Here is a 15,779-nt window from a genome sequence, read left to right as displayed (position 1 = left end):
AGGACTGGAGCGCTTACATTGATGAAAAGAAGCATGGGGATGAGCTGGGAACCAAAATGGGGTGGTTGGTGGTCTTTTTTCAGCTTTCATGCCACATTTGGTGGGTAAGTGCAAGTTATCTAGGATAACACACTGGGAAGCATTGAAAAGGCGGTGACTCAGTTTGTTTTCACTGCACTAAGGAGATGATAACAGGAATTAATTTGGTATAGAAGCAGTTTTTGTTTTTCAGTGCTCACTCTGGAGCCATATACAGAGTTTCTTTAGTTTAGATTTAAAATAGCATACTGTGTAATCTGGCCCAGATTTTCGGCAGGTCTTATGCTCATTTCCTCTTCACCTCCTTAACCCAGTGTAGATAAACACATACGTGGCCTTGTTTTCACAAAGCCAAGCCCTGGAAAAAGTCTTTCCTTATTTCCCCCTAGGAATCATAAGAAAGGCCACCAGTGTTACTCTTCAGCACTATGATTATTTTGAGCCAGACAAAAGAGACTGTAGTTATCTTTTTCGAAATTTAGCGCAAAAAGCATTTACTGTGGGCCTATTATGGGCCGGGTACTATGTTAGGAACTGAGGCTTCAAAGTAAATAAGGCATAACCCTAGTGTAACTCCTAGTAAAGTCACATTATGATTCCAGAAAAGTACAGTCAAACAGCAAGTCCTAACATTCCTGACCCAGGGAAAGGAAGTTTCCAGTTCTTACAAGAACCACAAACAAACTGCAGGGGAAACTGTTCATATGTCTCTAGTTCCCCATCTCAGATATTTCTTATTTCTTAAAGAAAGAAGAGGTTTCTAACTCTTTCCCTGCCTCCCCCCAACCCAATTTCAATAAATATTAAGGGGGCAATATCTCACAATGGTTAAAAGCACATACTCTGCAGGCAGACCCAAGTCCATACCCACATTCCTCCATAGGCATATAACTTAGAGGAGTGCTGTGCAAGAGGACTTTCTGAAATAAGGGAAACACTCTATATGTGCATTGCCCAGTATGGTAGCCCCTTGGCAAAGGGGGCTATTGAACAATTAAAATGTGGCTAGTGCTACTGAAGAACTGAATTATAGTTTTATTTAATTTTAATTCATACATTTAAATAGCCATGTCTCTGCCACATTGGACAGTCCAGATATATTGTTTTCTCAGCTATAAAATGGAGATTATAAGGGTCTCTATCTCATGGAGTTCTTAAACAATACAGTAAGATACCGCATTAAACATAAGCTTCCATCAAGTTATGCATTAGTAGTCATAGTACACTGAGTTGTAACTATACCTAAGTCTATTATATTTCAATAAGTTTTGCTCTTCTGGAATATATTTTATTACTTAAATAAGAAGCAGTAAGCATCTCAAAGACAGAGGTCATGCTATGTTCATCTTTGGTTTCCCAGTGCTTAGAAAAGCATGGCACATAATGGATGTTCAATGACTTCTTTTTTGAACTCAACTGAATAGAAGAGTGACCAAGGGGCGCTATTGCTCCATGTCTAGGTAAACCCAAGCGAATCCCGAGTATAATTTTTCTAATTTCCAGTATAGCATAAAGACTTTGGACAAGATCTTGGTTTTACTATTTTCTAGTTGTGTGACTATAGGGAAATGACCTGACCTCTCTGAATCTTGGACTTGCCATCTATAGAATGGTGACAACCCTGCCTACGTCACAGAGATGTGTGGGATGAGGCCAGATGAACGGAACATGTGTGGGAAATGTCAGATCCCGTTTTCCTTCTCTCTCAGGGTGGCTTCCATGACTGTCAATAGATGTAATAATTCTCTACACAGTAGTGAAGGGTATGAACCATGCTCATCGCTTCCTGGCCTAAAAATATTCAATCATTTTGAATTTCTTCTGAACTTGCAATTTAAAAATGCAAATATTCCTGAAAAAAAAGTTCTCCTAGGTCATCTCAGTCATCCACACCTGGGGGTACATCAATGAGCCTCTCATTGAACACGTGGCACTAAGGGAATATAAATTATGATTCAGGTGCAAGTGCCTATGACTGCTACTTTTGGATTACAGGCACCATGCAAAGAAGGTGAACCTTTGGGGGTGGAGTAGTGGGAAAAAGGAATTCTGCTTTGAATCTGCTAAAAAAAAAATTTTAATTTAAAAAAATTAAGTAAATATATATTGACTTATATTTTTTGTTAAAAAAATCATTCATATATATTTCTATATATATTTGTGTGTATATATATATATATACATATATATATATATACACACACACACATGCTTTATTCCAAGTCACTACATTTAATAGCCTAAAAGAATAAAAGCAGGGCTCCAACAGGCACTTAGACACAAATTTGGTTTCAAAATGCACAGGTTTTAAAAAATGTCTAGGGTTGTTGGTTTTGTTTTCATAGAATGTCTATTGTTAGAGTGCTTGGAGCTCTTGAGACAAAAATCTCTGTAAAAAGTCTTAGCGGCTATTTTTGCTTTTAGACACTTCACAAAACCAGACATGATATTATGATGGAAAACTTGGGAGTCCTGGTCTAGGCGTGTGGCCTTGAAACTAAGGACATGCTGGAATTTTATGAGGCACATCAGCCTCCACATGAATTTAAGAGGTGCCAAGTAAGAGTGACCTACTTGGTATTTACATAAAGCTTTTTCTCTTCAAAGATCAAAGCTATTATTTCATCATCCCTCCCACTGGGAGGTTAAGTGGTTTGCTTCCAGTCACACAGAGCTGACAGTGGAGCCTGGATGTCAGGGCATGCAGTCCGTAGGTCCTTCTGCCTGTGGACGTGGACACAGCACCCTTCTCTCTGCAATTCTACACTGTACTGAGGCATTTTTCCCTTCTTTTTCCAATAAAGTAGGAGATACCGCCTCTTGATAAATGGGGCAGGCTAATGGACATCCTGTGAAGATCAAAGGAGAGGGAGGGCTTCTCACAAGCTTGGTAGTTGGACGGGAGACTGGAACCAATGATGACACAACTCTGGACCATCCAATAGGCACATACAGTACTTAGCAAGGCCACCAAATTAAAGTAAGAATGTGTTACTTTACTATCTCACACAAAACTTATAGTTAGAAAACCAAGAAAGAAGCCCTTCAGCTTCAGCACACATAAGTTTTGAGTTTTTCTGTTTAGTGCTACTGGTTAACATAAAACAGTGGTTAATCCCACAAATGCCAGCACAACTGCCTGATTTCAAATTCTGCCTCCCTCACTTGCCAGCTGTGTGACCTTGGGCAAGTTACTTAACCTTCCTGTGCCTCGGTTTCCTTATCCATAAACTCAGAATAATAATAGTAGCAACTGAAATGATTGTTGTATTAAATGAGTTTATCCACATACAAACTTCAAATATTGCCTGGCATATACTAGTTGATATATACATGTTTGCTATGACTAGTAAAAAAAAAAAATACTGCTGTTGTTGTTTTTATTGTTATTGAAATGATCTTCGTTAGTAAACGGAAGGGATGACAATATTTTCAGGTGTTAGGGCCACTAACATCTTAACTGGTCCTGGGTGTAGCCCCAACCAAACTTCTCCTGAGAGGGGAGATGGCTGCTACGCTGGGGGTGTGAGTTCTGGGTTACAATGCAGGCACGAAAGGCCAGAAGGGATTGCCTTTCAGAGAATATGTCATTTTTTGAGAATCACTGGTAGTAATGCTTCTTTGCAGTCCTGAACAGCAAACGTGAAAATAGCCCTGTGGATGTAGTCAGGTGGCTAAGCAGGAAGTTTGGCACTGGGTTTGGGTGCCCTGTGGGAAAGAGCAAGTTTAAGCGGAACAAAACTCCTAGGAAGGAAGGTTAAAGTCTATGTCGCTCTGGCTGATCCTCCTGGCTCTGCCGTGAGAACTTGCTCAGACTTGACTGTAGCCGGGCCTGATACTAAAAACACCCATGATTGCCAGGGCGTAAGTAAGACAAGTTCCCAAACCCACAGTCTCTCAGATGGCAGCAAGGAGGGAAGCTGGAAAAAGAAAGATCCTATTTTTCCCCTCACTGCAGACCTAGTGAAAGGCATCTGTGGGTTTAAGAGAAGAGGACCCAACTTTTCTTATAAATTTGAAAGCCTGCGTATTTACCTGCTGATATTATCACTTAACAAGTGAGGACTAATGTCTGAGCCACAAGGAAAGGAAATAAATGACATCTTCTGCCAGTTTTAGAGAGGGCTCTATTCTAATAAGCAAGGGCTCAACATAAAATTCATTTACTTTACTTAGAAAAGAGAGGAAAAATATGCCAGAAATAATTCACTTTTACTTTTCTTGTAAAATTGAAACATGGTGGCCATTATAAGAACACTCACCTGACTGCCAAACCTTTTTTAAACTTTAAAACAGTTATATTTAAAACTAACATTAATTGCCCCTAAAACACTCAACTGCGGCAAGAAAGATTTTCCTTAATGCAAAAGCGGTTCGTTGTATTATGGCAATAAATGTTGCAATATTAGTCACTGGTGTCATGAATTATTTCCTAATGATTGAAAGTTTGCTCTTTGATTTGAAAAGTGACACCGCAGGTACAAGCAGAAGAGAACGCATCCACATTAGTGTGGGCTGATAATCACTCATCCCGATGCAGGCCTCAGTATAGAACTCCTCAATGGAATAGCTTATACTCTGCTGTGCCAAGGATATTTTTGTTACTAGTATGTTAAGCACAACACCTGAAAAATAAAACGGAATGAATATTTTTAAATGTTTTCATTAAAGCATTTTTAAAAAGGGATTTCTGATGCAAAATTGCACAATGACTTTGGCAATAGCTCTTCTGGAAAGACAGAGATTGCACTGGCTCTCCCTCAGAGAATTGATGTCAAAGAATATGGCTTTCTATTTTAAATTCCTTGTTGTTTCTCCCTGAGCAATGGAAAAGGCATCGGGGGCTTGTGCCCTGGGCAATATTTTATGTTCCAAAGGGTAGCCGAATCATGAGACATCTGCCACCTGTGGTCTCCAACCAGAAATCTAGAACAGGGTGGATTTGGCCTACACTGAAGAGAACAAGACTGAATGATCCTATGTAACTAGGAGTAATGCCTTAGAAAATAGGGTGTCTTCCCCTACCTCCTTTATTTCTGAGATCTCAGTCAAGTCCCTACAGCTTCTGAAGGAACACATGAAAGTTGACCCCAGAAGAATATAGTTCCATTAAAGTGTGTTTCTTATTACAGAGGTCTGCATTTCTAAGATACCACCAGCCATCAGGACGACAGATGTGATGGTAAATAGTACACCCAAGCCCCTGTGGGCATGCATACTCAAGAAGCAAGTATTCCACACCCACCTTGTACAAAACACAAGTCTGTAGGAACCACGAAGATGGGAGACCACAGACCCCAAGAAGGAAGCGCCACAGGAAGACAAGCCAAACGAACTAAAGCAGAGCTAGGAGGAGTGGGATAAACACCACATCGGAAATCTAAAGCACCCTCTGAAAATCAGAAGCTTGATGTCAGAGACCGGACCAGGCCAAACCCGACCAGAGACTGAGGGAAAGATCCCTCCCTCCAACTCACCTCTCTTTCCCGGATGCCCAAGACTTTCCTAAACTGAATCACCACACGCTCCGGCAAGAAGCTTCTAGAGACAAATTCAGATGTGTTCCTATCTCTCTGATCCACTCTCCTCCATAAGGGAAGAGTACCCTCTCAGTTTGGACATGGACAACACCCTCCCACCACCACCACGGGACAGTTGTGGCGGTGCTGCTCAGGGCTTCAGCCCACTTTGGACTCGGTTTTCACTTTATACGACAGGTTTGGGGACCCACTCCAACCTCAGTCTGGATCTTCTTCCTGCACTGCCTTCCCAACTGGTCTAGCATTAATTACAGGCTTCTGAAGGAGAACTGACACATGAACAAATAATTACCACGCAGTATCGTAAGTACTAACCTAGAAGTAAGGCAAAGTGTTATAGGAACAGCTAACTATGCCTAGAAAAGTCTTCACAGATAACGCTGTGACTGAGCATTAATTCTAGAGAAGTAAAGGATTTTACTGGACTCATTCCAAGCAGAATGAAACACCTGTGCAAAAAGATGGAGTCACGAACCAGCAGGTTCGTGGGGATGGTGAGAGGTCCAGTGTGGCGGGAGCATAAGGTTGTAGAGGGGGCAGAAAGAGAAGCAGGTATGGTTTGATGAGATCAAACTTCTTCCCTATATGTAACAGGGAACCAAGAGAAGCTAAACAAGGGAATGTGATTCTCAGATTTGTGTTTTAGAAAGGAAACAGAGTCTACAGATTGCTTCTAAGAGACAGGAACATAATAATTGGCAGATGGAGCAGTAGTATTAACAAGGCCAGTCAAATTTTTCTTCTAGAACAGTGCTTCTCACCCAGAGCAATGCTGTGCCTCCCCCACACACATAAGGACATTTGGCAATATCGGAGACATCTTTGGTTGCACATCTGACAGGAGTGGAAGGGTGCTCTTGACATCTAGTGGGTAGAGGTCAGCAATGCTGCTAAACATTCTCCAATTCACAGGACAGCTCCCAAAATATCAATAGAGCCAAGGTGGAGAAATCCTGTCCTAAAACACGATGAGGTGGCCAGTAGGTGCAATGTGGCACAGCCCACGATGGACGGCCCAGAGAGGCAAAGGAAAGACCAGGAGATTATGGGGCATCTCAAATTTGTGTTCTGCCACTAGCCACAGGCTGAGTGATACTCACACACCCACGAAACTTGGAACTCTGCATCTTTCCCTTCCATGCCACTGAGTGAGACGGATGCTATTATTGGGATAACCTTGAATTTAACCCAACCGATTTTTTTTTAAAGAAAATCGTTTGCAAACTTCAATACTCAATTAGTGACAAGGTTGCTGGCAATCACAGCTGATCAAAGCATGCAGCTATGCACTGCCTCCGGCGCTATTCAAAGGGAGAAACAGCAAGAATATCTCCTTCCTTCTGGCAACATCAGCACCTTTCAACCCAGGTAAAAGCACGTGGAACAGCAACTCGTCCCACCCAGGAAACCAGGAGTCACCGATTCTCCAAGACTTTCTCTAGCGTCCTCCAGGCCAGAAAACTTTCCCCAGGGAACCAGTCCAATCTGCCATCGCTTTTTAAATCCAAGTCCCATTATGTGGCCGGGTTTACAGAACCCAGAATCTTTAAAATGCAAAATGCAAAAAGCAAGCCAAACATGTGTTTAAAACCCAATGTGTGTTGAAAGCTGTGATATCAAAATACGTTCTACCCAGCCTGAAAAGGAAAATATAATTGTTTTTTTCAGATTACGTCTTTTTGCTGCTTTCACTCTCATTTCTACCTGCATCTATCCTCAGGGATCACACTGGTCTCATTAGTGCTGCCTCTACTGCAACAGCTCAGCGATTGAAGGCAGTTATTTGGAAGCAGAGTACAAACACAGTAGCCAAGTTCAACTTCACAAACTGGAGAATCTGCCCTCTTGGTTTTCAATTGAGGAAGTGGGATTCCGTTGCAAAGACAATGCCTGTGAAAGGGCTCGGGCAGGAAGCAGCACTCCAGGATAGTGTCCCACAGATTTAAACTATGTGGCTAAGAAAGGCCTTGGGGCTTTCAACACACAAGGATTAAAAGGACCTTTACTGAAAACGTTGTCGGCATAGCGTGTTTCGAGAAGGATTCAGTGGTAACTGGTAGCAGGGGTCGCCTCTGGGGAAAACAAAGTGGGTGTGGAGGGAGCCGAAGAGGGAAAGGAAGTCCGTGTTCACAGTATCCCCTTCCATAGCTTTGAATACTGAATCATGTACATGTATTACCTGTCATAAAAGAATAGGAATGATTTTTTTCAAAGAATGGTATAAAACCCACCAATAAGAAAAAGAGCCTGTAAAAACAGCCCCAAGTTAGTGGATCCCAAGTTTCCATCCTCTGAATTAGCCTCCTCTTGTCTGAGTCATCATAGGACACAAAGAAGAAGAAAACACTGAAATCTATAGTGGGAACTTTAAATTCACTTCTGATTTTTCCATCCTTCTGTCCAAATACAAGGGCTTCTCCATCTGGAGGTCCCACCCATTGGCACCTCAAAGACAACATGCCCCCAACCCAAATCGTCCTCTTCTCTCCCTCCTCCCTCCAAGCCAGATACTCCACCAATCTTTTCAATCATAATTAAAAATAACTACATACACATTCAGCTTCCCAATCAAAGCACCTTAGCGTTACCTTAGGGACCCGCCCCTCTCACAGTCATCAGAGTCACCAAATAGTGTTAACTCCATCTCATTGTTTTTCCCAAAAGCTCCCTCTTGTCATGTCTCACTGAGTTTTCCTAATTCGACACCTTATAAACGATATACCTTCACTGGAATGCGAGTTTCCTGTCTGGTTTTCCAGCTATTTCAGCCCCCATCATCTTTCTTAAACAAGATGATCCGATCATGCCTAAGAAGCTTGGATAGCTCTTTACTGACTACAGAATTAAGCCCAAAGGACCTAGCCTGGCAAAGAGCCATTTACACTGAGGACTTACAGAAACATTTCATCACCTAATATGTAACCAATGCATTGGCCATTTGGGTGTAACAAGCCTTGTTTCCCTTCCCTCCACACCCTGCCTTGTCCTAAAAAGAAATTCCTACACACACACACACACACACACACACACACACCGTTTGAAACCCCCTCCACTCAGATTATACCTTCTCTGAAAAGCCTTTCAGGATTGCTTCCTCCTCTGTGCTCCTCTGAAACTTTGTATACAGCCACAGGGTAGCCCTAACCACATTCTTTCATAATTATTTATGTTTCTATCTCCCCTGCCAGAATGTGAGCTGCTTTAAAAAAAAAAAAAGAACAGCTGCTATATTTTATTCATCTTTGAATCCACTGCACCTCCCTGCTAGCATTGCACATAAATGTTTGCTGAATGAATTGGCTGAAAGTACATTGGTAAAAATGTAACACATTTTCCCCAAATTTTATAGACTACTGTGGCTAAAATCTCATTTCTTTGCCCTCTCTCTCTGCATACCTATTGGCATGCTATCACAGGTCTCAGGAGGGCCAGTTATTCAAAGGGAACTAACAAAGTGCTTGCTATTTGTAAACAGGGCCATTTGTAAACCCTCTGGGCTAGATTTAGAGATTGCCTTTCCTTTCTAACTCTGACAACTTTCCTTTGAGCCCTCACTCCACTCTAAGAAGCATTTCTTTTCCAAATGTCTTGAGCCCTATAAGTAACCTTTGTTTACCCTAAAAACACTTTCAGGGAAGCTGACAGGAGCTTAAAAACCAATGCAGTGATTCTGCAGGGACCCAACTGGTCAGTGAGCCCCATGCCCACCTGGGAGGGGGGATGGGGCTTCATAGGCTCAGCTCCAATCTCTGCCCATTTAACTACTTGAATCTCCAAGCGCTCTCTGCTCCCCAGTGAAGACAATGGCAGCCCATTAATCACAAGATTATTCAAGTAAAACAGCATCATAAGCAACCTAATAACCCTAGTGGCCTAAAGAACTGCAGTCTTTTGGGTTCCTGGACCCAATTTCAGTGTGTGGGTGGGGGTAGTTTTCCCACCAACAAGGAGAAATTCTCTGTGACACCACCTAGGCGTCCTACAATTTAACTCAATTCTACCCAGAGATAGCACCAGATTCCACAGGTTAAGGGCTCAGTGCTATAAGACTGCGCTCCCCCACCCACATAAAACCCCAGTTACAAGTCCAGGTTTGTCATCTGTGCTTCCGACCAGCCTACTATAGTTTCAAGGTTACAAAAACTCCTGCCTTGGGTTTCAGACACCAGTCATAAGTCCAGGTTGCTACCTGAGCTTCAGATTGACTGGCTATCAACCAGAAGTTTCCAGGACCCCCTCCTCAGGTTTGATTAATTTGCTACAGCAGCTCACAGAATTCAGAGAAACGTTTTACTTACTGGATTACTGATTTATTATAAAAGGATATGAAAGGGACACAGATTAACATCCAGTTGGAAGAGATACATAGGGCAAGGTATGTGGGATGGGGCAGATAGCTTCCCAGAAGCTCTCTGAACCCTGTCCTTTTGGGTTTTTATGGAAGCTTCATTACATAGGCCTGATGGATTGAATAATTGGCCATTGGCAATTGATTGAACTCCCAACCCCTCTTCCTTCCCCAGAGGCCAATAGGGTGAGACTGAAAGTTCCATCCCTCCAATCACAGGGTTGGTTCCCCTGACAGCCAGCTTACACTCTTAAATGACCTGGAGGCTTTCCAAAAGTCACCTCATTGATATAACAAAAGACTACATTTCCTCTGTCACCAAGGACATTTCAAAGGTTTTAGAAGCTTCCTTCCGGAAATGGGGACAAAGACCAAATATGTGTTTCTTATTATAAATCACAATGTTACAAGTGGGTGACAAATTAGATGGGAGCTAGGCACTTATTTGAATGGAGTCCAAAGGGGTAAAGACCTAGAGATTGCTCCCAGCTTCAGGGAGCTTCTGCTCTGTTCTCTCCACCTGGAATGTTCCTCCCAGATATAATCACATTCTGAACTCTGCTCAAATGGCACCTCCCAAGAGGTTGCCCTAATGACTCAATTCCAAAAAGGAGTACCCATCACTTGTCGTTTCCTCCCCCTGCTTTATTTGTCTTCATAGCACTTTTAGCACATAATAACACTTGTGCTTGATACCATATTACTTATCTATCTGTTTATATGCTGGCTATTGTCTCCCCCAAACCCCCACTTCATTATTCCAGCGGGGCAGAGACTTTGTCTTGTTCCTGAACAATCCAGGAACACACAAGTCTCCCAATATGTGTTTGGTGTTTTGTTTTGTTTTGTTTTCTCAAAGCACACAAAGAATTATATTTCAGAGCACTACTCTCAAGTAGTTTATGATTTCAGGGAAGATTAAAATGTTAAAACATATATATAGTTACATACATATAAGAGATGGATAATAAGGAGAGTAAATGACAGATTTTCTGGGGAAGGACAGAGTAAGCACAGGGTGGCAAGTGTTTCCCAGAGGAGATGGAAATTGCATCCACTTGAAGGCAGTGGAAAATTCAGGAAGTTCAGGAAAAAAGCCCGGGGCATTTCACCCCAAGAGACTGTGCAATGCCAGGTGCCATGAGGCCAAATCATTAACATGTGCGGGTTTCCAACTTACCCTCTGCTCCGAGCCCACCCTGAGCGAGCATTCAGCATCACCACTTGGCTTCTCTCTGCACTCTTAGACCACCCATTGTCCAAGAGAGAAAGGGAAGAAGTCCCAAAGCTGGAATTTCTGAAGGAAAGTTGACAGAGCCCAAGAAGAATCACAAACCCCATATACATCCAGAGGTGGTGGGTAGGGGTGCAGGAACGTTCAAGAAACTAAGACGTCAGGGAGAGCAGAGCACAGAGTTCTGAGTTTGGGGGTGATGAAAGGACGGAAGAAGCAGGGATTGGTACTGCATGTGTAACCTCCTTCACATGAGAAGAGCCTCCGCACGGGAGAGGCACGTGTGTCTTGGCTGTGTGTCAATGGTTACTCTGCCCCGCTGTGCCTTCATCGCCTCATCAGTAAAAACAGAGATCCTAATGGTACCTTTCCCCCAGGGTTACCGTGGGGATTAAATGAGTTAATGAGAGCAGCATCTGGCCGGTGGGAATTATCTTTATTAGGAGAATTCCATCTTCAACGCAACATTATCCTAACGGTCTATACGGATCATGGCTTTATGAAAATTACACATGGCTTAAGGAGCAATGTCATCAACAGCCTGACCAAAGCGGAAGGTTCAGTGCTGGCATAAATTTAGAGAGGCAAGCGAGACTGTCAGAGGCCCCCACATACCCAGCCCAGCAGTCTGATCTTGCAATAAGCCCTTCTTTCTCCAGGTGAGTGCTGAGCATCTCACCAGCTAGAAGGATGCAATTACTCAGGAGGAAAAGAGGGCCTCCGTCACTTTCAAATAAACTGAGCAGTGACCACTCCACAGTGAGGTAGTCTCCATCCAGCCACGGCTTCCAGGGTGGGTACTCACGGTTCCGGGGTGTAGAGAGGGTCCGAGCCATGCCGGATGTATTGAGTACAGTGGAACACTCTGTAGGCCAGTCCTGCCAGAAAGTCTCGCGGACTCAGGTATCCAGCCACCGGCCTCACCGTGAAGCCAGATCGTTCTAAGGAGGCAACAGAAAGAGCCAACTAAATATTACCCTGACAGGACTTGAGGGCCCACACAGGGCTTCCTACCATGTTTCCCCGAAAATAAGACTGGGTCTTATATTAATTTTTGCTCCAAAAGACACATTAGGGCGTATGTTCAGGGGGTGTCTTATTTTTTTCATGCACAACAATCTACATTTATTCAAATACAGTCACGTCATCTTCTGGAACATCGTCATAACGTACTAAATGCACCCGTCTGGCTGACAATTTTAACTGGGGCTTATTTTCAGGTAGGCCTTATTTTGGGGGAAACACGGTATTATTTATAAGGATATTCTAGAAACAAAGTAATCAAGGTCCTAAAACTCTTGACAATTAAATGACATATACAGTTGACCCTTGATAATGTAGGTTTGAAGTGCCCAGGTCCACTTGTATGTGGATTTGTTTCCATAAGTACAGTCTGCCCTTCCTATCCACAGGTTCCACATCTGCAGATTCGACCAACTGAGGATGAAAACAAGTATGTTCACATTCCCAACGACGTTTTCCCAACCTGAATGGAAAATACTGTGCTCTATCTGCCGTTGGTTGAATCTGGGGATGGGAAGGGCCAACTGCAGAGTCAAGTTATATGCGGATTTTCACTGCGCAGGGAGCCCCTGCATTGTTCAAGGGTCAACTGTACTGTTAACAGCTATGGCGTCATGCCTTCTACTTACTAAAATACACTGTTGACAGTTTCCAGGGGGACAACACATTCATTAAAATGGAAAGAAAGATGAAAAAAAATACTTAAGGATTTAAATTCAGAAGCCAAATTAAAATCAGAAAGCTCAAATACACAGGAGATTACAATCGAAAGCAATGCTTACCACGCCATTACCTAGTATCTTTCTAAAACACACACCTAGGTAGGGATGCATTCTTCGTGTGTGTGGTCGGGTAACACACAGCTAAGTCACTCCCTTCACTAGCATTGTGGAATCAGTTCACACTACAGCTTTCTACTGTCAATACCACTGTGGGGACAGAGCCCCAGAGAGCAGTTTCCAGGCTCTCGCCCTCACGTGGAAGGGTGCTGGCTTGGGTAATAGATGGCCATCAGCTGTGGCTTGTTGGCCGTCAGCTGTAACCCTAGAGCCGTTGGCCGCTGACATAACTGCCGCGGCTGCGCTGGGTAGGAGAGTGGAGGAGAGTCGGTCAGTTGGCAGCAAAGCGGACAGCAGGTCACATGTTGTGTGAACCCAGCCTCCAGTGAAACCATAGTGGTGTGACTCTCCTATCTATGGCTCCGTGGGTGTTCCTTTTTGGCCTTACCATGTCCTGCATTCTTATGTGGGGAGCGGGAGCAGAGACCCCGCCTGATACCCCGCACGACAAATGGCGCAGTGAGCAGCGTCTCCCTTATGACAACCACCTAATTCCTTCATTCTATGTTGTTGTTTTCTGTGATATTATGAAAGCAATCACATTGGTTACTGAAATTTGAAGCGGTACAGTAAAGCTCTATATGATTCATTGGTTTATGGTAAGAGGGAACAAAATAAGCAGCGTATCACAAAATCTATAAAATCGTTCTACACTACTAACTCAGTTAGGCTGTGGACCATCCATGTTCTCAGTTTAAGGGCTTCCTCCTGCTTCCTTCCCAGGAAGGCCCAGGAATTTACGACCGGAGGAGTAGTCTTCTTTCACATATCAGCATTATAGAGGCTCATCCTGAAAACCTCAGCTCATTAGGATAACACCTCAGAATGGTCATAAATGATTTTTAAAGACAAAAAACAATTAAGCTTATAAAACAAGTCCCTCTGGAGTTTCTGGTGTCTACAAGGAAATAACCCTGTTCTCCGCCTCCTCAGACCCATAATTCTAACAGTATTATGTTCATTCCAAAGCTTTCACTTTGGATTGTTCCCCACCGAATATCAAAAAGATAAGTGCGTGTACTTCTTTTTCTATTTTATGTCAATTAAACCAGTGTATCCCACATGTGGGACATGAGCAGTGGTACACAGAGGAATAGTCTTTATTTTAATAGTTATATATTTTATTTTTATATAAAGTTTTTAAAATATGCATTTATCACATCAAGAACTCTCAATTTGTGGATACCATTGCTTTATAAGTTTCCTTTTTAAATAAATTAGGTATTTTTAAAGTGATTGAATTAAAAGAAATAAAAACACATATACTGACATTGTGCTTGCTATATGCCAATGAATGATACATTCCAGTTCACCAAGCGTTGTGAAAAACAATAATAATAATAATTAATAATAATAATAACAATCAAGACTCTGCTATACTTAATGTGTGCCAAGCAATAACATTGGGGCTATAAAGTATATTGATTAGTTTACCCTCCCAACCCATTGTAAGGTAGATAAAATTGTTATCTTCATTTGTGGGGAAGAAACTGAGGCAGAGGGAGGTTAAGGTAACTCATCTAAAGTCACACAGCTATGAACTCGCAGAGTGGGGACTTAATCCCAGGGCATCCAGAATCCATGCTATACCATACCACCTCTCATAAAAGTGTTAAGTTTGGAGACAGATATGGCAAACATTATGAGATGATATTCTAATTACTGGAGTTTGAGAAACAATGAAATAGAAAGCAACCGCCATATATGAGCAACCAAGCCCATGGTAAATATATAATATACACATAACTCTGTGGGAAAAGAAGAGGGACATGTCAAAGACAGGGCCATTAGGGAAAATATAATCTAGTTAAGCAACAGCATAAGGCATTGTGTAAATAGGGGCAGATGAAGTGACACTGATCAGTGGTTCTCCACCCCTTCCCCTCAGAAACAAATATCATGGATGATGTTTACCCACGGGGCCCTCTGATCATGCTAGGTGTGGTTCTCAGTGTAACAGTTATCAGACCACGCCTGTCTCTCTCCTGATACACACTTGATCTAGAATGAAAGCAGAGTGGGAGAGATCATGATGGATGTTATAATCAGGATTCATAGAGAAAGCAGGACTTGCTCTGAGTCTTGAAGAATGGGTAGAAATTGAATATGTAGAGAAGACATGCCTTTTCTAACATGGGGCAGCGTCTAAGCAAAAGTATGAAGAGCCCACAGCAAGAACAGGGGGATTGTGCAGTGTAGTCCTAGCACGAGACAAATGTGGAAAGCTGGGTCAGGGCCTTGAGTTGAAGCCGAGCAATTCAGAACTTGATAGTACGAATCAGAAATCAGCAAACTACGATCAAACTTGTCACGAATCTTTATACGCCCCATGAGCTAAGAATAGCTCTTACATTTTGTAGTAGTCACTTAAATGGTTATATAAGTGCCTACATAACAGTCTCAATTTTGCCTCTCGGCCAACAAAGTCTAAAATATTTACTATCTGGTCTTTTACAGAAAAAGGAAGTTTGCTAACCCCAATAAAAACAAAGGAGAGCCGCTGATAGCTTCTGAGCAGAGATGCCAGAAAGGAAGGAATGCGTTACGGATAGACCTTTATCTGGAAGCAGTGGAGAGGAGAGGAAAGGGGGGAAAGATACAGATGTCAAGGTTATAAAATGATGGGGACCTCGATTTGGGTGATGGCATTAGAATGGGAAGTAAAGGACAAGTTCACAGTGGGTCACAATGCTAGAAGTGGCAATGCTTCTAATCCTTAGTTGAATAAATGGCCCTCAAAAGATGTCCATATCCTA

General features: G+C 42.6%; 1 protein-coding gene across 1 annotated transcript in view; it reads right to left on the bottom strand.

Annotated features, from left to right (window-relative positions):
- Positions 1-15,779, bottom strand: part of TPH2 (tryptophan hydroxylase 2) — a 96,824-nt gene that overhangs the window by 42,789 nt on the left and 38,256 nt on the right. The window contains exon 7 of the mRNA XM_081059308.1: positions 11,967-12,102. Coding sequence (XP_080915434.1) covers positions 11,967-12,102 — 136 coding nt within the window. The remainder of the gene's footprint in view (positions 1-11,966; positions 12,103-15,779) is intronic.

This window comes from Rhinolophus hipposideros (genome assembly GCF_964194185.1).
Source record: "Rhinolophus hipposideros genome assembly, chromosome: 9".
Lineage (NCBI taxonomy): Eukaryota > Metazoa > Chordata > Mammalia > Chiroptera > Rhinolophidae > Rhinolophus > Rhinolophus hipposideros.
Note: the sequence above shows the minus strand (reverse complement) of the source record. Positions and strands in the feature narration are given on the sequence as shown.